We start from the raw sequence: 21,284 nt of genomic DNA, 5'->3' as shown, positions 1-21,284 counted from the left end.
GAGCCTACGTGCCACAACTACTGGAGCCTGTGCACCCTAGCACCCGCGCTCTACAACAAGAGGAGCCGCCACAATGAGAAGCCCACACACCACGACTAGAGTAGCCCCCAAAAGCCTGAGCAACAGTGAGGACCCAGCACAGCCGAAAATAAAGCAAATCACACAGGACTTTTAGGTCTCGGTAAGAAGCCACAGTTGGACTCCTGTCCCCTGTCCATGGCAGAGCATTCGAGAGGTGTGCTGAGAGGTTTGGTCCCCTTGGCTCAGTGCTCTGCTGTGCACACCCTAAACTTGGGGTGCTCTAGTGTAAGGGACAGTTGCTCTCCCACTTGCATGAGAGGCAGTTGCCTCCTGAGGGTCCCAGTGTTGACCGAGCTGCTTTCCCTAGCTTGTGCTGTCCTCTAGGGGGAGACTATCGTTTGCTGCTGCTGCTGCTGAGTCGTTTACTGGTCTTAAAGTATCAGTTGAAATAGAATTGGAAGTAGGGGTGGATCCTGAGTGGTTAAAAGTGGGCTGGGTGAGTCTGTTGTCTTGAGGGGCAGTGGAGACTTACTGAGACCAGTCCAGTGAGCCCTGTTGTCGCAGTTGACGCTCTTGGCCTCTCATTTTAGCTTTGGTCTAGACTAGCTGCTTGTTCAGTTGCTAAGTTGACTCTGTGACCCCATACCCTGTAGCACACCAAGCTCCCCTGTCCTTCACTATCTCCCAGAGTTTGCTCAAACTCATATCCACTCAGTCAGTGATGCCATCCAACCATTTCATCCTCTGTATTCCCCCCTTCTCCTGTCCTCAATCTTTCCCCACATTAGGGTAAACTTTTCCAGTGAGTTGGTTCTTCACATCAGGTAGCCAAAGTATTGGAGCCTATTGAGACTTTCGCATCTTGATTCAAGTCTTTACCTTTGAAATAAATCCCTTTTTCCTCCCACACTGTCCATTTCTGTAGAAGTCGCTAACTCCTGGTGTTTCGAGCTTGTGTCCTCTCCCTCTGCCCATACCCCACTTTTTCCTTGAACTTTAATATCTCGTTTTCCGGTAAGCTGCCTCCAGCTCTGACTCCATAACTGCCCTGATCCCTGCAGTTCCAACCTTCAGTGAGTGGCTCCAGGGTCTGATGTGGGTGGTCTTGGCCTGCCAGGTCCTATACCCAGAGGGAGAAGGGGCCATTCACAGCCTCAGGGACATGCAAATGCAGTTTGTCTTTGACTTACAAAGACGGAGCACTTGCCTCCCAAGGCTTGGATATGGGGGAGTGAATTATTGTGGACTGTTTTGACCATGGGATTGGTTCAGAATTTATGGATTCCCACGTGGCAGTAGTGGTAAAGAGCCTGCCTGCCAATGCAGGAGATGCAAGAGACGCAGGTTCAATCCCTGGGTTAGGAAGATCCCCTGGAGGTGGAAATGGCAACCCACTCCAGTATTCTTACCTGGAAAATCCTACGGACAGAGGAGCCTGGTGGGATACAATCCATAGGATCACAGAGTCGAACAGGACTGAAGTGACTAGCACATTAGAGATTCCATGTATAACAAAGCCTGGGGTTCCAGGAAAATTCTCCCAGCTGAAAATTCTCATCACTTGTACATTCTCACATGATGCTCCCAACTCGATGGCAACCCTAGCTAGAGGAGCTTAGGGCTGGGCCACTGTGATAGGAGGAGAAAGAGAACTGCATGCGAATTCAGAGTTCACACACATGAAACAGGTAACTTTGAGAAGGTTAAGCCAAGGTCTCTGGATAAAAAAGTGCATTTGGACGGGGGTGCACCTTCTACACAGAAAGCAAAGACAATGTCTCCAGTCATTATTTGATGTGCGTGCATGCATGCGTCCTCAGTCGTGTCCAACTCTTTATGACCCTGTGGACTGTAGCCCACCAGCCTCCTCTGTCCATGGAATTCTCCAGGCAAGAATACTGGAGTGGGTTGCCATTTCCTTCTCCAAGGGATCTTCCTGACCCAGGTCTCCCAGATTCCTCTTCTCAGACCCGTGTCTCTTGCATCTCGTGCATTGGCAAGCAGATGCTTTACCACTGGCACCACCTGGGAAGCCCATATTTGATGAGATCCTACTAAAGAGAAAGAAATTCTCTGCTTAGGTGTATCTTCCAACATGAGTGGAGAGACAGTAGTTTAGAGGGGCATGTCTAGGCAGTGAGTGAGTTCTCTGTTGCTGTGTAACAAATTACCCTGAAACCTAGTGGCTTAAAACAACACATAGTTATTATCTCGGTTTCTTCCGCCCGGAAATCTGCACATCTCAGCACTACAGTTTTCTGCTGAGTTTTCAGGGTCGCTTCCAAGGCTACCGCAGGGTGTGAGTGAGGGTGTCTCAGCTCAGGGTTCCAGTGGGTGGGACTTAACTTCCAGGCATAGCCAGTGATTGTCAGCAGGATTCCCTGCCTCTGGGTTGTCAGGCTGAGGTCCTCACTCCTTGGCTGACTATAGGTCAGAGGCTGCCCCCTTCGTCAGAGCGAGAGCCAGAGACCACCCAGCAAGGTGAAAGCCCAGTCTTCTGTAACCTAATTGGGGAGGAAACATCCTGTCATTTGCCAGTCACCAGGTCCAGCCTAGTGATCGATCGTTAGAAGGCAAGGATCTTTGGAAGGTGTGTCAGAGGTGTCCTACCACAAGCAGTTTTTTTGGTCCATCAGCATCAGAATCATCAGGGCAGCTTTTGAAAATGCGTATTGCTGGACCCCACTCACACCCCGGTTCCTACTGAATTCGGATCTCTGTGGTTGGACTGGAAAATGGGACTTCACTGCCCGTTGACTCAGCTCGGAGCTGTGATGGCCCATTTATGTAAGCAGACTTGTCCAGATTAGTGCCACCTTGGATCAGCCGATCAGGCTTTGACCATTGGGCCTTGGAGGACGGATGGGGAGGCCAGGGGCACCATCTGGGAGAGAAAAATGAGCAAATGTGAAACTCTTGAGTACAGAACCTGTCTGCTCTCTGAGATTCTTAACTATATGCTTACATAATTAAGTTCGTGGTAAGTGCTAAGAAGTATAGGGTGACACGAAAGCCCTTACCAGAGAATCTACTTCTCATCTCGGGTCAGGGAAGCCTCCTTCGAGGATGTGACCTTTAAATTGAAACTAGATACCCAAGTAGCAGTTAACCTGATAAAGATAGGGGAGGATGAGCATTCTGAGTGGGAGGAATCGTGGGAAGAAGGCCTAGAGCTGGAAAGTTTTCTTCCTGTGACCTGCTTTGGCTCCCTAAAGTGAAATGTATTGTTTGGGGGACAGGACAGGGAATATAGTTCTATGCTTCTACTAATTGTTCATGTATCCAATCAACTAATAAATATATCTTGACTGAAAAATCTGAAATAATACAAATCATAATGCATATATTATACTTCTGGGCATTGGGATTTTGGGTGACTCATCTTTTTGCCCATCTCTATTTTCCAATCTTTCTATGATAATTGCTAATGAAAAATATTATTTATTATTAAGTACTATTAGTAATATTTATTAAGCACTTACTGTGATCAAGCACTCTTAGTGCTTTATGGACATAAACTCATCTAATACAACAACCTTCTGAGGTTAATATCACTACCATCCACTTCTAAAGATGACGGACGTGGTACAGAGAAGTCGTCTTAACCTGCCTAGGGTCACACAGATTGTAAGCGGAGTAGACTCACCCCACCCTGTCTGACAGTCCTGGACAGAACGCACAGAGCAGTTATCTGAGATCTGTGGTGAAGAGTAGACAAAGCAGGGAAGTCCCTGGTGGTCCAATGGTTGGGACCCATGTGCTTTCCCTGCTAAGGACCTGGGGTTCGATCCCTGGGACCTGGGATCCTGCAAGCCACACAGTACAACCAGAAAAACTCAAAATGCAAACAAGAAGTAAATGGTAGTTGGGAGAAAGACACCAGAATTCAAAGTTCCACTAAAGCAGTGGTGAGTTTTCCTTTCCCCCCACTCCTCCAGTATCACCCGGAATGAACTCAAAGGCTGCGCAAACCTAGAAGTGCACATCTGGTGTGAGCTGAAAGGCTCCCCTTGGAGCCCTCTGCTGCAGGTCTTAAGAAAGGGGCTCTGACAGTGGGGGGAAGTCCCCTCTTTCTTTCGCCTCTCCCCTCCAGCCCCACTGGACACCAGGGTGGCGGTAGCCAGTGACGGCAACGGTAGTTGGGCAGACACTGCAAACTCTGGGAAGGAGAGCCCTTCTCTCTGACCACTGGAACTGTGGGCACAAAACTGTGGAGCAAATCTGCGCTTCTTTTTCCTTTCTCTCTTCTCTTATTGCTTGACTCAGACACAGTAAGAAATGTCCCGCAGAGGGACTTCCCTGGTGGTCCAGCAGCTAAGACCCCCCAATACGAAGGGCCCAAGTTTGATCCCTGGGCAGGGAACTAGATCCTATATGCTGCAACTAAACATCCAAGCACCACAACTAAGACATGGCTCAGCTAAATGTTAAAAAAAAAATGTCCAGCAGAGCAGAGAAACTAAAACTCTGAATTTTGGGCCAGAGGATTGGAAAGAAAAGCTCCAGAGAACCAGAAAGTACTAGGAGATCACAGAAAGAGAAATCCAGAGAGCAGCCCAGATAGCTCTGTGCAAACTCCTGGGCTCACCTCTGAACTGGGCAAGGATAAATCTGAGCCTGAACAGCTTACCTGAAGCCTTGTGAGCTGAGCTATAGGATGGGCCACTGTCCAGGTCTGACTGGCCACTGGGTGGCACACATGTAGGACTGATCCAAATAGCACTGCAAACTGAAAATTAAATTGACATTGGAACCACAGTGCAAAAAAGGGCAGGTTGCTGCCTGACTCTAACCTGATTGGTCACTTGCTGAAACAGAGGATATTCTCTTTAGTATTTTCATAAGACTCAGAGTCTTGAAACTGTATTCAAACTTTCAGGGTATGATCTGAAATTACTCAGCATACAAAGAGCTCTCTAGGAAAAGCCAGAGATGACAGAGTTTTTGGAAGGTAAAGACTCCAAAACAGTATAACTGTACTGGAAGAAGAAAGGGAGAATGCTCTTGAAACAAATAAAAATATATTAATTAAAAGTTTCAGCAAAGAAGTAAAAGGTACAAAGAAGAAGTAAATGGAGATTTTAGAACCAAAAAATAGGAATAACCAAAATAAAATATTTGCTGGATAGGTTTTAATAGCAGAATGAAGGTGACAGACAAAAGCATGAGTTTGAAGGTAGATCAATATAAGTTATGCAATTTGGGGGAATTCACTAGTGGTCCAGTGGTTAAGACTTGAGCTTTCACTGCCAGCGCCTGGGTTCAATCCCTGATCAGGGAACAAACATCCCACAAGCCGAGCGGCACAGCCAAAAAAAAAAAAAAAAAAAAAATTATGAAATCTAAACAACAGATAAAAAAAAAAAAAAAAAAAAATGACCAGAGCCTCAGGGCCTGTCGAACAATGTTAAAAGGTCTAACATTTGTGTCAACAGATTCTCAGAAGGTGAGGCGAAAAATACAGAACAGAAAAATTATTACAATAGAAAATAATTTAAAAAATAATATGTGTATATGTGTAACTGAATCACCTTGCTGTGCACCTGAAACATTGTAAGTCAACTATAGTTCAATAAAATATATATATTAAGGAAAAAAAGAAATCGTAGCTAAAAATGTCCCAAATTTGGCAAAAGATAAACATCAGTTCAGTTCAGTTCAGTTGCTCAGTCGTTTCTGACTCTTTGCGACCCCATGGACTACAGCCAGGCCTCACTGTCCACAACCAACTTGCGGAGTTTACTCAGACTCATGTCCATCGAATCGGTGATGCCATCCAATCATCTCATCCTCTGTTGTCCCCTTCCCTTTCCGCCTTCAATCTTTCCCGGCGTCAGGGTCTTTGCAAAGGAGTCAGATTTTTGCATCAGGTAGCTAAAGATTGGAGTTTCAGCTTCAGCATCAGTCCTTCCAATGAATATTCAGGACTGATTTCCTTTAGGATTCATTGGTTGGACGTTCTTGCTGTCCAAGGGACTCTCAAGAGTCTTCTCCAACACCACAGTTCAAAAGTATCAATTCTTCGGTGCTCAGCTTTCCTTATAGTCCAACTCTCACATCCATACTTGACTACTGGAAAAACCATAGTTTTGACTAGATGGACCTTTGTTGGCAAAGTAATGTCTCTGCTTTTTAATATGCTGTCTACATTGGTCATAACTTTTTTTAAAGGAGTAATCGTCTTTTAATTTCTTGGCTGCAGTCACCATCTGCAGTGACTTTGGAGCCCCCCAAAATAAAGTCTGTCACTGTTTCCATTGTTTCCTCGTCTATTTGCCATGAAGTGATGGGACCAGATGCCATGATCTTAGGTTTTTGAATGTTGGGCTTTAAGCCAACTTTTTCACTCTCCTCTTTCATTTTCATCAAGAGGCTCTTTTTTTCTTCTTTGCTTTCTGCCGTAAGGGTGGTGTCATCTGCATATCTGAGGTTATTGTTATTTCTCCCAGTAATCTTGATTCCAGCTTGTGCTTCCTCCAGCCCAGCATTTCTCATGATGTACTCTGCATATAAGTTAAATAAGCAGGGTGACAAGATACAGCCTCGACATACTCCTTTCCCTATTTGGAACCAGTCTGTTGTTCCATGTCCAGTTCTAACTGTTGCTTTCTGACCTGCATACAGATTTCTCAAGAGCCAGGTCAGGTGATCTGGTATTCCCATCTCTTTCAGAATTTTCCAGTTTGTTGTGATCCACACAGTCAAAAAAGGCTTTGATGTAGTCAATAAAGCAGAAGTAGATGTTTTTCTGGAACTCTCTTGCTTTTTTGATGATCCAGTGGATGTTGGCAATTTGATCTCTGGTTCCTCTGCCTTTTCTAAAACCAGCTTGAACACCAGGAAGTTCACGGTTCACGTACTGTCGAAGCCTGGCTTGGAGAATTTTGAGCATTACTTTACTAGCATGTGAGATAAGCACAATTGTGCGGTAATTTGAGCATTCTTTGGCATTGCCTTTCTTTGGGATTGGAATGAAAACTGACCCTTCCCAGTCCTGTGGCCACTGCCAAGTTTTCCAAATTTGCATGAAATGTTCCCTTGGTATCTATAATTTTCTTGAAGAGATCTCTAGTCTTTCCCGTTCTGCTGTTTTCCTCTGTTTCTTTGCACTGATCACTGAGGAAGGCTTTCTTATCTTTCCTTGCTATTCTTTGGAACTCTGCATTCAAATGTGTATATCTTTCCTTTTCTCCTTTGCCTTTAGCTTCTCTTCTTTTCGCAGCTATTTGTATGCCCTCTTCAGACTTTGCCTTTTTGCATTTCTTTTTCTTGGGGATGGTCTTGATCCCTGCCTTCTGTACAATGTCATGAAACTCTGTCCATAGTTCTTCAGGCACTCTGTCTATGAGATTAATCCTTTGAATCTATTTGTCACTTCCATTGTATAATCATAAGGGATTTCATTTAGGTCATACCTGAATGGTCTAGTGGTTTTTCTTACTTTCTTCAAAGATAAACATACAGACTCAAGAAACTTGGTGAGAGCAAACAGGATACACTCAAAGAAATCCATATCCAGACTCATCATAATCAAATTGCTAAAAATTAAAAACAGAAAAACACTCTGAGGCCATTCAGAGAAAGACAATGCATTTCATATACAAAAACATATATCAAAAACAATGACTCAGATTACAGAAGATTTTTCATGAGCAGCTACAGAAGCCAGAATAAAGTGGAACAATGCTTAAAATGCTGAAAGGACACTGTCAACTCAGAATTCTGTACCCAGTGAAAATATCACTCAGGAATGAATGTGGAATAAAGACATTCTTGGTTGGAGGAAAAGTATGAGAGCTTGTTACCATCAGATCTACTGTAAAAGAAATGCTAAAGGATGGTCTTGAGACAGAGGAGAAATAACAGAAGAGACGTAAGATGTCAAGAATAAAGGAAGAGGTGCTTCCCTAGTGATCCGGTGGTTAAGAATTTATGCTTCCACTGCCTGGGGTCAATCCCTGTTCAGGGAACTAGGTCCCATATGCCGCAACTAAGGCCCAGTGCAGCTAACTAAATGAACAAATATTACAAGAAAAAAAAAAGTGAAAGGATGGGAATAGAAGTACCATGCAAATACTAATCAAAAGAAAGATGAAGTGGCTGTAGTAATATCAGACAAATTAACTTTAGAGCAAAGAAAATTACCAGGGATGAAGAACAATGATAAAAAGTTGTTTTCCAAGAAGACATAATTCAAAATGTCTCTGTGTCTAACTACAGAGCTTCAAACTACATGAAACAGAAACTGATATATATCAAGCAGAAAATGGACAAGTCTACAGTTACAGCAAAACAAAAAAAAAAGTCAAAACTGCTCTCCCAGTAATCAATGGAACAAGTAAACAAAATCAGTGAATATATAGCCGTATATGGCAACCCACTCCAGTACTCTTGCCTGGGAAATCCCAAGGAAGGAGCCTGGTAGGCTACAGTCCATGGGGTTGCAAAGACTCAGACACGACTGAGCAACTTCACTTCATAGAACTGAATGATGCCATCAAACACCAGGGACTAATTAAAATTTCTAGAACACTCCCACAAGATAGTATAATACACTTTTTTTCTCCAAGTGCACACAGAACATTTACCAAGATAGATTATATCCTGGGTCATAAAATTAACAAATTTAAAAGGTCATACAAAGTATATGTTCTGAGCATAATATAATTAAAACTAGAAATCAGTAACAGAAAGATAAAAAGGAAGTTGCCAAACACTTGGAAATTAAACAACACACTTCTAAACCCAGAGTCCAAAGGTAGCCTCAAAAGAAATTAGGAAATATTGTGAACTTAACAAAAAGGAAAATATAAAATATTAAAAATATGTATAATCACTAAAGTAGTGATTATAGGAAAAATTAGAGTATCAAATGCTTGCGTTAGAAAGGTCTAAAGTCAACAATCTGTACTTCTCTACCTTGAGAAGGTACATAAAGATGAGCAAAGGCAAGTAGGAGGAAAACCCAAGAGCAGAAAATAATGAATATGAAAACAAACAAAAAAAATCAATGAAACAAACATTGATTCTTTGAAATGATCAATAAAATTGATAAACCTCTAGCCATACTAAACAAAAAGAAAAGAAAGTACAGATAACCAATATCAGAATAAAAGGAGATATCACTGCACACCCCACAAAGATTAAAGGTTAGTAAGGGAACTCTACAAATAATTCTACACACAAATCCAACAGCTTTGATGAATGAGACCAACTCTGAAAGTCACAAGTTACCAAAACACAACCAAGAAGAGAGATGTAAATACAAATGTACAACCAGAAGACTTTCAGAAAATAGCAGAAGAAAATCTTAGTCAGATACCAAGAGTTCAGCAAAGTGTTCCTGGATATGACACCAAAATCATGATTCATAAAAGAAAAAAAAAAGTGAGAAGCTGGACTTCATCAAAATTTAGAATTTTGCTTTGAAAAAGACAACACCAAAAAGAGGAAAAAAACAAATTACAGAATGGGAGCAAGTACTTGTAAATCCCTATCTAACAAAAGACTTCTAACTAGAATACATAAGGAAAGCTTGAAACTCAATAGTAAGAAAATAACCCAATTTTGGAAAAAGATCTGAAAGCCTTAGACTCTTCATCAAAGAGGTTATAATGATGACAAACAAGCACATGAAAGGATGTTCAACACCATTAATCACCAGGGAAATACAAATTAAAACCATGGTGAGATGTTTATAAATGTTTCACTGTGCATAAAAGAATACCCACACACCTAATAGAATGGGTAAAATAAAATAGAAACTGACAATACCAACTACTGGCAAGGATACAAAGCAACTGGAACTCTTCTTACATGGCTGGTGGGATTGCAAAATGGTCCAGCCACTCTGGGAAACAGTTTGGCATTTTCTCACAAAGTTAAATATGCACTTGCCTGTGACCTAGAAATCCCATGCCATTTCACTCCTAAAGAAACTAAAACATGTTCACACACGTGTACATGGTTTTTTATGGCAGTTCTATTCATAACTGCCAAAAACTGGAAACAACTGGAATGTTCTTTGACAGATGAATGAATGAACAAACTATAAACACACAGTGAAACAGTACTTGGCAGTAGGAAGGAGTGAACTATTAATACACAGAACAACATGAGTGCATCTAAAAGGCTTTATGCTGAGGATAAGAGTCACTCTCTAAAGGTTACATGGCATAGCGACACCTTTATTGCTGGTTTGGTTCCAGAGTGAGTCAGATGATTTTTTTGGTTTCCCAATGCACATAAAAATTATGTTTTCACCATACTATAGTCTATTATATGTGCACTGGCATTATGTCTAAAAATTAATTAATTTTAAAATGCTTTATTTTAAAATGCTTCATACCTTAATTTAGAAATGCTTCATCCTTAATTTAAAATGCTTCATCGCTAAAAAATCATCAGGGCCTTCAGCAAGTCATAACATCAAAGGTCACTGATCGAGGTCTTCCCAGGCGGTCCAGTGGTTAAAACTTCACCTCCCAATGCAGGGGATGGTGAGTTTGACCCCTGGTCGGGAACTAAGATCCCACATGACTCTTGGCCAAAAAACCAAAACATAAAGAAAAAACAGTATTGTCACAAGTTCAATAAACACTTAAAAAAGCTCACTGGCCACAGATCACCTTTGCAAATATAATGATAATGAAAGAGTTTGAATGTCACCAGAATTACCTTCTCCAGTGGCTCAGCAGTAAAGAATCCATTTGCAGTGCAGGAGCCAGAGGGGACATGTGCTCCATCCCTGGGTCAGGAAGATCCCTTGGAGGAGGGCATGCTCCACTCCAGTATTCTTGCCTAGAGAATCCCATGGACAGAGACACCTGGCAGGCTACAGTCCATAGGATCGCAAAGAGCTGGGCACACTGAAGCGACAGCATGGCATAGAGACATGAAGTGAACAAAATCTGTTGGAAAAAATGGTACCAATGGCCTTGCTCAGTGATGGGCTTCCACAAATGTTCAATTTGTTAAAAAAAAAAAAAAACACACAAAAAAACAGAATCTGCGAAGTAAATAAAGCAAAGCACAATAAAACAACGTATGCCTGTGTATCATTTCATTATATGACATTCTGGAAATGGTACATTTGTACCAATGATGAAACACATCAGTGGTTGCCAAGGGTTAGGACTGGGGGAAGGGGGTGGCCACAAAGGAGTAGCAGAAGAGGGTTTGGGGTGACAGAACTTTCTTTAGAAATATCTATGTATGTATTTATTTGACTGGGCCGGGTCTTAGTTGCAGCCTTCAGGATCTTTGAACTCTTAGTTGCAGCCTGTGGGATCTAGTTCTCTGACCAGGGATTGAACCCAGGGCCCCTGCAAATGGAAGCTTGGAGTCTTAACCACTGGACCACCAGGGAATAATTCCCTGTGAGGGAATTATTTTGATCCTGATAGTGGTGGTGCTTCCATAAGTCTGCACGTGTTCAAACTCATAGAACCCATGCACAGAAATTTTATTGTATGTTAAAAAACATTGAAAAAAAAGCACAAATAAACCAGACATACTGGGCCACTGGCATCCATCATTTTAAACACTATGCTTTGACTTGGGTAAATGTTATACATTTGAAATTAAAAAAAAAAAAATAAAGGAATGTTCTATTTAAAGGACCACCATGTGGAATCATGCCACACAGCACGTTAGTATGGTTTGTGTCTATCTGGACTTTGAGTCCTGGCTCTTGAGTTCTGCTAGGTAGCTGCATGGGGTTCAACAAGTCACCTGTTACTTAAGCAGTGAAACAGGAGCAGGGGTTTGGAGGGCATCTGTAATTGTTGCTAGGCTGCACTGGAATCCTCTTCAACCTTGAGATTCTGCTTTAGTGAGTCTGGGGTGGTGGTTCTGATCAGCTGCCCCTTTCCAGAGAAGGTGATCTCAAAGGTCTTCAACTCCACAGCTGTTACTTATATCATATACTGGCTTTGCTTGGAATTAAGGTCTATCTGTGCCACCTTCCCTGTGGATTGGGAATTGCCCCCACTCCAAATCTAGGCTAAGTTCAGCAGCGGTTTTCTTAGACTCTAGATTTGTTTTCTTTGTTTTTTCTTTTTAAAATATAAGACTTTTAAAATAATTTTATAGGGCTCCCCAGATGGCGTGAGTGTAAAGAAACTGCCTGCCAATGCAGGAGATGAAAGAGAAGCAGGTTCGATCCCTGGGTTGGGAAGATGCCCTAAAGGAGGGCATGGCAACCCACCCCAGTATTCTTGCCTTGAGAATCCCATGGGCGGAGGAGCCTGGTAGGCTACAGTCCATGGGGTTGCAAAGAGTCAGACACAACTGAAATGACTTAGCACACATTTATTTATTTTTGGCTGTGTTGGGTCTTAGTCGCTGTGAGGGCCTTTTTTCTCTAGATGGGGTGGTCAGGGGCTACTCTCCAGTGGCAGTGTGGAGGCTTCTCATCCCAGTGGCTTCTCTTGTTGTGGAATAAGGGCTCTAGGACGCTTGGGCTTCAGTAGTTGCGGTTTCCAGGCTCTAGAGTGCAGGCTCAGAAGTTGTGGTGCACGGGCTTATTTGATCCACAGCATGTGGGATCTTCCAGAACTAGGGATTGAACGTGTGTCCTGCATTGTCAGGCGGATTCTCTACCACTGAGCCACCAGGGAAGCCCTAGCTCTGTTTTCTTTCATTAAACCATTTCCCACATCAGTGTCACCTTGACCTTTCCCCTGGTATTTCTGCTCCTCCTTTTAGAGACTCAACCCCACTCCACGCCCCTTTCTCACACCCGTTTCTCTTCCATCCGCAGATGTCCTAGCCTCAGACCTTCAGACGCTCGGTCGGTCTCCATCTGGAGAAAACTGACATCTCGGGGATAATTGTTCAGACCCTGCACACAATCTAGGTGGCAGGTAACAGAGCAGATGAGGAGAATGGGCTGGATGCTGGGAGAAACCAGTGATTTAGTGGTGTCTAACTCTTTGCGACCCCCTGGACTGTAGCCCACCAGGCTCCTCTGTCCATGGGATTCTCTAGGCAAGAATACTGGAGTGAGTTGCCATTTCCTTCTCCAAGGGATCTTCCTGACCCAGAGATTGAACCCGGGTCTCCTGTACTGCAGACAGATTCTGTACTGTCTGAGCCACCAGATGGTGGACCAAAGGTTCAGGACAGGGGCAGGGTCACAGGGACAAAATCAGGCGTCTGTCTCACGCACTGAGTCAAACGCATCCTCTGTACTCATGCACCCCACTCTCATAATTCTGAGTTATGAAATCTGTGTCCCCACTGCCAACAGGGCCTGGAAAAAGGCCCATTTTACAAAGCAGGACACCAACTCTGAGAGGTAAATACTCTTCCCCCGGGCTTGCTCCTGCTGGTCTGTACTCCTAATTTCACCCCTTTCTCTAATTCATAGTCTCCCACCAAGTCTCAGACTCTCCCACCCTGTCATTTTCTCAGGTGGGGGAAATCGTCCAAGTGAGTCTGGCCACGTCCTCTGGACACCTGGCAGGTCGAGGCTGGGTCACGGCGATTGAGCCATTTCAAAGAGCTGACCCAGAAATGGAGCATCAGCATTCCTCCTGCGTGCTTTCCTGCTCCCTGACCCTCACCTGCCATGGCAGACAGGTAAGTGCCAGGGGGCTGGTTTTAGGGCATTTCATTCAACTTTGCTAGTGCCTAGTTGCCCACCATGTATCTTAGCTGAAGAATACCATCACGGGCCTTGCAAATATGAGCTGGGTTTGCAAGGTGGTCATCACCCAGGAGCTGGGAGCAGGGGTGAAAATTGATTTATTCATGTGTCTGAAGCCAGGACCCAAACAGCAATGCTTGTGAAACCCTGGATGACTCACCTGGATGGAAACCAGGGCAACCCTTGGCCTGCTCCAGCCCCCACTCAGAACTGCGCCCAAGAGCGTGGGCACTGGAGCTGGAATCCAGGTTGAGAGGTTGGGCTTGAGCTGCAGCCTGAGACGTTGGAGTGAGAAGGGACACCCACAAATGCAGTCCAGGGAAGGGAGGTCTTGCCCAAGGCAACATGACTGGGCTGGTGGCAGAGCTGAGCTGGGGAGCCTGGGGGCTCCTTCTACACTCCCATGCTTTTTCACCTGCAGCCTCCTCAGGAGATTGACGACAATTCCTCCACTCCCAGAGGAAGAAACTAGGGGCAATCTGGACAGGGCACAGGTTACACTGCAAGTTGAGGACGGGGGACGCTGTGAGCTCCAATTCAGCATCCCAGGTGGAGATGAATTCACTCCTGTTTGACTTCTGGGATTTCTGGATTCTTTTCATCACTGGTTGGTTCCTTTGACCCTGGAAGTGCATGTCAGTGGCTGGGTGACTAAGACTTAGTACCTGATCTGAACAGGACGTCAGTGCTTGGTTGCTGACGAGCTCACCTTTGTCTGCTCGTTGTGTGTCTGGATAAATCCGCTTGAATCTGTTTGCCTGTCAAGGGCATGGGAAAATCTCCTTCCCAGAAAGGACCTGGTGCTGTTTTTACCTTTGACTTATCAACTGAAAAGGGCAGCAATGCTTATAAAGCAGAAACCACTCTCAGACTCTCACAGGCACTCTCCATCACTGGTGAGTTCCCGGGAGGGACAGCATGACCCATTTGCTGAGCCAGGTCAAGCAGGAGCGAATGTCTTAAGAAATTAGAGCTCCTCAAGCTGGTCCAGAGCTGCTCAGGTTCCAGGCTAATTTTCTTCCCTGGGCTCAAATTCTCAACAATTGGGGCTGGAGGTTTTGAAGAATGTTGCTGCCTCGAGTTCCTCCCGTTTGAAGACTGGAACAGGGTCCTTCCTGCTCGTACCCCAAGTGTTCCTGCCCACAGTCCAGGCAAGAAATGCCCAAGGGACAAGGGGTGGAAAACTTGTTGGACACCTACAGGTATGCTCTGCCACACCCTCAAAAGCGAGGAAGCCTGCAGGACAGTCGCCGTCAGTCTCACCCCTAACCTAGCCACATGCATTGCTGCTTCTCATGAAGCACTGACAACTCCACTGCAGGACCACTGCGGTGCTGGGCTTGAACGAGTTAAGAAGGCCACACACGGAGATAGAGGGAAGATAAGGCGACTAGAGAAGGAAATGGCAACCCACTCCAGTATTCTTGCCTGGAAAACAGTTCATGGGGTCGCAAAGAGTTGAACACGACTCAGCAACTAAACACAAGGTAACTAGGAGACAGGAGGGTTGAAACTGAACATGGAAGAGATCAACAAAGCCAGACACAGCACCATAAATCAACTATACTTCAATAAAATACATTAAAAGAAAAAAAAAGTAAAGCCAGATGCCTACTTGGTCTTTTTTCCATTCTCCTTTATTTCATAAACACCTAGTTACAAGTTGCACAAATCAAAAAATAAAGGCAGAGAGGGTGTGGGGAAGACCTTTGTGATGTGAAGCGGGTTGGAAGGGAGAAAGGGCTGGGGACAGGTCCTCTCCCTCCACACACAGCCCTGGACAAGGGCTGTGGCCCCTACAGTAGGGGATCCGAGGAGGAGGTGGGCAGAGAGCCAGGGTCGCTGGGGCCCCTAAACCCAGAGCTCACCCTCAAAGCCCCATCAATGCATGGCAGGAGTAGAACAAGGAAGGGAAGGAGATTCAGAGATGGAGTAGCAAAGTGAAAAATCAAGTCATCCTCGTAAAGATTAAAGAAGGAAAGGAAAAGGGGCAGTGAAAGGTTCTCCCTGAGACCCCCAGGGAGGGGCTGGGGCCAGCTTGCCTGTTAATTTAATATTAAATTGGGAGTGGGAGTTGAAGAGGAAAAGTTATCTCAGGGGATGACATCTCAGCCTCTCAGCTTGTACCTGGGATGGGAAACAGAAACACACAAATTAAAAGGAAGACAAGATACAGAAGCCAGGAGTTCTGTCTTTCTCTACCAATTAGAACTTCTACTTGGGGGCTTCCCTGGTGGTCCAGTGGCTAGGACTCTGTGTTCCCAGTGCAGGGGGGCCTGGTGTCATCGCTGGTTGAGGAACTAGATCCCACAGGCCACAACCTAAGACCTGGTGCAGCCAAAATAAATAAACATTAAGGGACTTCCCTGGTGGTCCAGTGGGTAAGACTCTGCGCTCCCAATGCAGGAGACCTGGGTTTGATCTCTGGTCAGAGAATTAGATCCCACATGCTACAACTAAAACTTGGTAACAGCCAAAATTTAAAAATTAAAAAAAAAAAAACAAAAAAACAACCTCTTCTACCATCCAAGGTGGTGGTTGCTGGGTACCTAGGCTGCTTCTGCCTCAAGGCTGAGTGACGCTCACATAGTACACGCCTCACCCTCTCCTGTCCCTGTCCGCCCCATGGTACTTACAAGAGATACAAGAGAGGCCGAGGGCCCAGGGCCCTCACCAGTCGTAGCGGCGCGACTGTCGGGATGGGGAGTCCTCGGGTCCCTGTATAGCCAGGCGGGGAGGCCCCTCAGCCCTTCGTCCTCCACCCCCGGAAGCCTCGTGCCTCCGAAATTCCAGAGGGCGCTGCTGCCGGAATCGGGAAGTCTCCCTCCGCCACTCGTCATCAAAGGCCGCGGCCTCACCTGAAGAGGACACGGAGACCACACAGGGCACCTGAGTACCACCCCACTTGCTAGGCAGACCCGTGCCCGATGCAGGCTTGAGCCACAGGCTCTTGAGACCAAAACCCAAGGCTGAAAGGCCTTGGGGAAGGGAGGCGGGGGGAAGGGAGAGGGGAAGTTGGATTCATCATGGTTGCCTGAAGCCACGAGCAGGAAATCAGGAATGGATACTTAGTTAAGGAGCATAATCCCATACACACCGTTTTTAATAAATGTTGGCTGATTTGAAAGAAATAAAAATGAGAAAGGAAGACACTGACGGAATAGGGTAGATTACTATCAATATCTGACTTAGGTGACAAGAGTTTGCCCTCCCCGGTGAGGCCATCTCCTGCACTGACTTAGCCCTAAGCTGACAAAGAGGCCCCGAGTAAGTAAAGAACATGGAGCTCATCCACAATGTTGCCCAAGACACACGTACAGAGCCAGGGAGCATGCGTGAGGGCTCAGTCCTGACTCTTTGTGACCCCGTGGACTGTAGCCCACCAGGCTCCTCTGTCCATGGGATTTTCCAGGCAAGAATACTGGAGTGGGTTGCCATTTCCTTCTCCAGGGGATCTTCCCGACCTAGGAATCGAAGCAGGGAGAAAATGCTGCCATTTCTCAGCTCACGAGACGGGGGGCTAGGAGCTGGTGGCAGGAAGCCGGCAGGCTGGAGCCAGAAGGGGGCTTACTCTCGTCCAGGTTGATATAGTCCTGCCGCTCCTCCTGGTCCCCCGTGCGATGGTTTCGGGAGCGCTGGAGGATGTGAGCCCGGTCCCGGATGTGATGCCCAATGGACATCTGCTCCAGCCCGCTGTCGGAGTCGCGCACGGTCCGCCGGGTCTCCCGGATCTGGGGGAGGCGGAGCGCCACATGCTCAGTGGATCCTTCCAAACCTGACTACGCCAGGCTGGAAACACTTTGAAAGGAGCCAGCCAGGCCACCCGACCGTGCCTCCCTGGGATAGAAGGAGCCCTCCAACTCACCCCGCCTGGGGCCGAGCGCATCTCCGACGTCTCTTGGTAGACCTTGGGGGCCCCGTCGCCGGTGTTGGAGTAGGAGATGACAGTGGAGGAGGAGAAGGTCTGGCAATTGCCTCCGGCTGTCATGTGCTCCTGGGGAGGGAAGGGAACTGCACGGCTGAGTGGGCAGGGCCTGGATTCCGGAGCAGGGATCCCTCCCTGCAGCCCCGGAGCAAACGTGAGGACTCACCATCACCCCCTCAATCCCTCTGAGTCCAACAATAAGCCAGGCAGATCTGGAGAGGCCGAGCCTTAACTGCCCATTTCATGAGATGCCTGCCGCTGCTTCCTACTCAGGACCCCTGCGCTCTCCGGGTCTGGCCCTCTTATCTAGCCTGCAGGCCTCTGTGAGCACAGCCTTCCCCACTCCCACCTCCAGGGACTCGCCAGGGGAGGCGGGACACAAGACCCTCACCATGTTGCCGATCATGTCGTTCATCATCCCGAACATGTCCATGAAGCCGCCTGACTGGAGCAGAAAGGAAACCGAGTCAGGTGGTCGAATTCAGGCTCCCACAGGCCACCTGGCTACATGGTCCCTCTCTCCCCTTCCTTCACATCTGGCAGTGGCTCTTCCTCATTCCTCTTGAGCAGGAGCAGAACAAGTGTGCCTCTCTGTGCTTCTCTTCCCACCCACCCCGCCCTCCTCCTCAGGCTCTGTGGCTACTAGGATCCCATCTTCTTCTTGCCTGCCTGACCTATTTCCTCCTACTTTTAGGAAGCAAGTCTATGTTACTGGAGTCTAACCTATAAAGTGGTTGTTTCTGAAGCTGTAGAAAAATCTCCTACACATCTCTAGTTGGCCCTCCAACAGCACCTCCCTCCTCAAAAGAAGACATCTTGCCAGGCAATTATATCTCCCTAATGGGGATGACTCCTAGAAGCACAGGAGTCAGTAAGTTAGCGTCATCAGCTCACAGGACTCAGCACACAGCAGGCCCGGAGATCTGTGAGCACATGACGACTCTAGGGTTACCCATTAGTCTATATTTCAGAGAGGCAAATTTGGAACTAATATCTAAGGGTTACAGAGCAAGTTTGAAATGGAAGGATGCAGGGAGATGAAGACTTACCATTCCCAGCATTCCAAAAGGGGAGACAGCCCCAGCCTACAGGAACATGTCAGGAATAGAAATTAGAGGCCACATGCGACCTCACCCTCCCAAACCAAGCCCATGGCCTCCCTTGCTTTTTTCCATCCTTCTCTCAAAGGAGCATCGCAAAGCCTGTCTTCCACACCCTTTTCCCCACTCCTAGAAGGCACGCCACTTGCTAAGTCAGCCAGCATGCAAGAAAAATGAAGCACTGCATTAACCACCCTCCCACCACAGTCTCAGGTCTGTGGCAGCACCATTACCTGCATCCTGCGGCTGGCAGGCCGGGTCCCTGGCAGATTGCCATCTGTGATGCTGAGGAAGGGGCTATATCCAAACCCCCCTGACAACATCCGGTTCATGTGCTGACGGTGAATGGCAAAGGGGTCCCTGTGCAGGGAGAGTACAGAGCAGGTGGCAGAAGGGGCAGCGGTCAGCACCTCCCTGCTCCCCCAAGCCCCAAAGAAAAGAGCCATAGGGAACCAGTGGCACAGACATCCCCTCCAAGTCTAAGCTGGAGCTTAGAGTGGCCACCCAGGTGTGATCCGAGCCTACAACAGGAGCCCAGGTGTCTGTCTCAACTACTCAGAGACTAAGTGGACCGATGTGTGCTCTGGAGCAAGATGGGGAGGGGATACTCACATCAGGAACATGGGGTCCTCGGGCTCCACATCCCTCATGAAGCGGAACATCCTGATTTCAGCTCCAGGGAGCTCCACGCTGTGAAGATGTGGAGGCTCAAAGGTTGGAAGGGGCCAGGCTTTTTGCACACCCCTCAGGGCAGGGACTCTCAGAGCGTGGTCCCTTCCAAACACTGTAACTGGCCCCCAAACTCCAGGGAGACCCTTCTCCAGGTGTTCAACATCAGCCTCTAGGGAGAGCAGAGCTCTTCAACCCTCTCTCCGAAGGAGGACCGTGGAAAATTTTCCCGAGCCTGTTTTCTGCCTCCCCCACTCAGAGCCATCCTCTTCCCAAAGCCACCGCCAAAGGCACACTCCCCCAACCCCCGACGCCACCTTTCCGGATGCGAATCTCAAGTGCCACCCCCCACCCCCGCCCCATAAATGACCCCAACCACTCCGCTCCCTCCTCACATCCCGGCCGCCGCCAGACCTCCCCCGGGTGGGCCTCACCGTCCCCGCCGCGCCTGGAGCCTTGCCCCCTCACCCCGAACCCTGCTTTCCTGCCGGGTGAGCAGGAGAGGCAGGCTTGACCCGCTCCCCTCCCCGCATCCCAGGCTCCCGGGGACCCTGCAGCCCGGCGGGCCGCTCCCGCCCGGAACCGGCTGCCCGCTCCGCTCGAGCCTCACCGGTCCCCGGTCCGGGCTCAGCGGCCCATCCGGCCGGTCTCGCCTCTCGTGCGCGGCAGGATCGGGGCTAGCGGCCCGGGACGCGGGACTGGTCCGGGCGTGAGCTCCTCGGCCTCCCGCACCGCCTCCTCTCACAGCTGCCACCTCCGTGCACCCCCCGCCCGTCGGCCCACGGAGCCCGAACCCCAGCCAGGCCCGGACGGAAGTGACGTCACGATGGGACAGCCCACCCCAGGCCGGGCCTGCGGAGCTCCGCCCACCGGCGGGCGTGGGGCGCACGCGGGGCGGCTCTCAGGCCTAGCTGCTGGGGACCTCGGGGTCCTCTGGGACTTGGGGAGTGGAGGCCTCGTTAGTAACCTGGACTTGGGTTCTGTGGCCCCGAGGAGGCTCCCTGTCAGGGTGCTGGGGAAGGAGCAGCGGAGTCCATCGCCGGGAGGGGAAGAGGGGGGAAGAGGACGGGGGCAGATTCCCCCGCACAGGGCAGGCTCTCAGTGGGTGACGAGGTGGGGCGGATCCCTGGGGAGAACTTTCAGCAGATTTCTACCGGGGAAGCGTTCATCCCGAGATGGAGGAAGGACGGCAATTCTGCGGGGGAGGCGCTGGGGCCAGTCCCCTCGGGAGGAGGCGCGTTCCAGGCCGGGGCGGCGTCCCCTCGGAGTGACGTAGCGGGAGGAGGTGACAGTGCTGCCCAGGTCTTCCTCTGGCTTTGAGAACTCGGGCTGGGGCACGGAGGATCCAGGCTGGGGGTCTGGTCGCCAGATGGCGCCCTTCGGCCGGGCTGGAACTGCAGCCCCTGGGGAACTGGAGTTGGCGGGGCTCTAGAGACCCGCCCACCCCCCACCCCCGCGACCACCCCGCCGCCCCCAGTTACCCTGCTGTGAGGAGTCAGACTAGGGAGAGAGTTCTGAAATCTTTTCATTGAATGCCAACCTCCCCTTTCCTTTCTCTGAGTATCCTCAGGAGCTCCCAGTCCGCACTGTTTTTCTTCTCTAGTCAGGCAGGTTGGTAGGTGGGTCGAGGGAGAAGAGCGCTCCCCGTTCACCAAGCTCACCGAGGGGCAGAGTTGCAAACAGGCCCAGGAGACCTGACTCGAAGGCCAAAGGCTGACACTTTGACATACTGAATGTGTTGCATAAAATCCTGCCCAACTGGAGAGAAGGGCCCTCCCCCTGGGTGTCCAGGGATTTGGGCTGTCTGGGCTGGACTTTAGACCGGACTCAACCAGACGCCAGCTCGCCTGGTTCTTTACACTGGCCGCTAGCCACGTTCGTGCTCCGTGGGCCTGACAGCCAGAGAGACTTGTTCCCA

The 21,284-nt window shown here is 48.2% G+C and overlaps 1 protein-coding gene and 1 long non-coding RNA gene across 5 annotated transcripts; one reads left to right on the top strand and one right to left on the bottom strand.

Moving 5' to 3' along the window:
• Positions 1-12,782: 12,782 nt before the first annotated feature.
• Positions 12,783-15,274, top strand: LOC138437869 (uncharacterized). Of its 2 annotated transcripts, none has more exons than XR_011256187.1 (3): positions 12,783-12,887; positions 13,438-13,605; positions 14,094-15,269. It is a non-coding gene; the product is annotated as an uncharacterized lncRNA (long non-coding RNA). The 2 variants fall into 2 exon arrangements; XR_011256188.1 differs by having other exon boundaries at positions 12,806-13,321; positions 14,094-15,274.
• An 85-nt stretch (positions 15,275-15,359) lies between these two features.
• MLF2 (myeloid leukemia factor 2) lies at positions 15,360-21,122 on the bottom strand. Of its 3 annotated transcripts, none has more exons than XM_069585835.1 (10): positions 20,907-21,122; positions 19,977-20,777; positions 19,310-19,387; positions 18,931-19,057; positions 18,647-18,682; positions 17,989-18,042; positions 17,538-17,666; positions 17,244-17,403; positions 16,309-16,530; positions 15,360-15,799 (listed from the first exon to the last, which is right to left on the bottom strand). In XM_069585835.1, exons 3-9 carry the CDS (start codon positions 19,357-19,359, stop codon positions 16,343-16,345), a joined length of 744 nt encoding a protein of 247 aa, XP_069441936.1. In that variant the 5' UTR covers positions 19,360-19,387; positions 19,977-20,777; positions 20,907-21,122; the 3' UTR covers positions 15,360-15,799; positions 16,309-16,342. The 3 variants fall into 3 exon arrangements, with proteins under 3 accessions (XP_069441936.1, XP_069441937.1, XP_069441938.1); XM_069585836.1 differs by having other exon boundaries at positions 21,028-21,110; XM_069585837.1 differs by having other exon boundaries at positions 20,848-21,097.
• Positions 21,123-21,284: the final 162 nt, after the last annotated feature.

The sequence above is a fragment of the Ovis canadensis genome, chromosome 3 (genome assembly GCF_042477335.2).
Source record: "Ovis canadensis isolate MfBH-ARS-UI-01 breed Bighorn chromosome 3, ARS-UI_OviCan_v2, whole genome shotgun sequence".
In the NCBI taxonomy this organism is placed as follows: Eukaryota; Metazoa; Chordata; class Mammalia; order Artiodactyla; family Bovidae; genus Ovis; species Ovis canadensis.
The sequence above is the reverse complement of the archived record's forward strand: the minus strand, read 5'-3'. Positions and strand labels throughout refer to the sequence as shown.

What these genes read in the sequence shown, in the direction of transcription:
- MLF2 (XM_069585835.1), bottom strand. Translation starts at nt 19,359, where the DNA reads ATGTTCCGCTTCATGAGGGATGTGGAGCCCGAGGACCCCATGTTCCTG. An exon ending in CTTTTGGAATGCTGGGAATG is followed by an intron (nt 18,043 to 18,646) that starts GTAAGTCTTCAT and finishes TTTCTGCTCCAG; the next exon opens with TCAGGCGGCTTCATGGACAT. An exon ending in CTATATCAACCTGGACGAGA is followed by an intron (nt 16,531 to 17,243) that starts GTAAGCCCCCTT and finishes TGTCCTCTTCAG; the next exon opens with GTGAGGCCGCGGCCTTTGAT.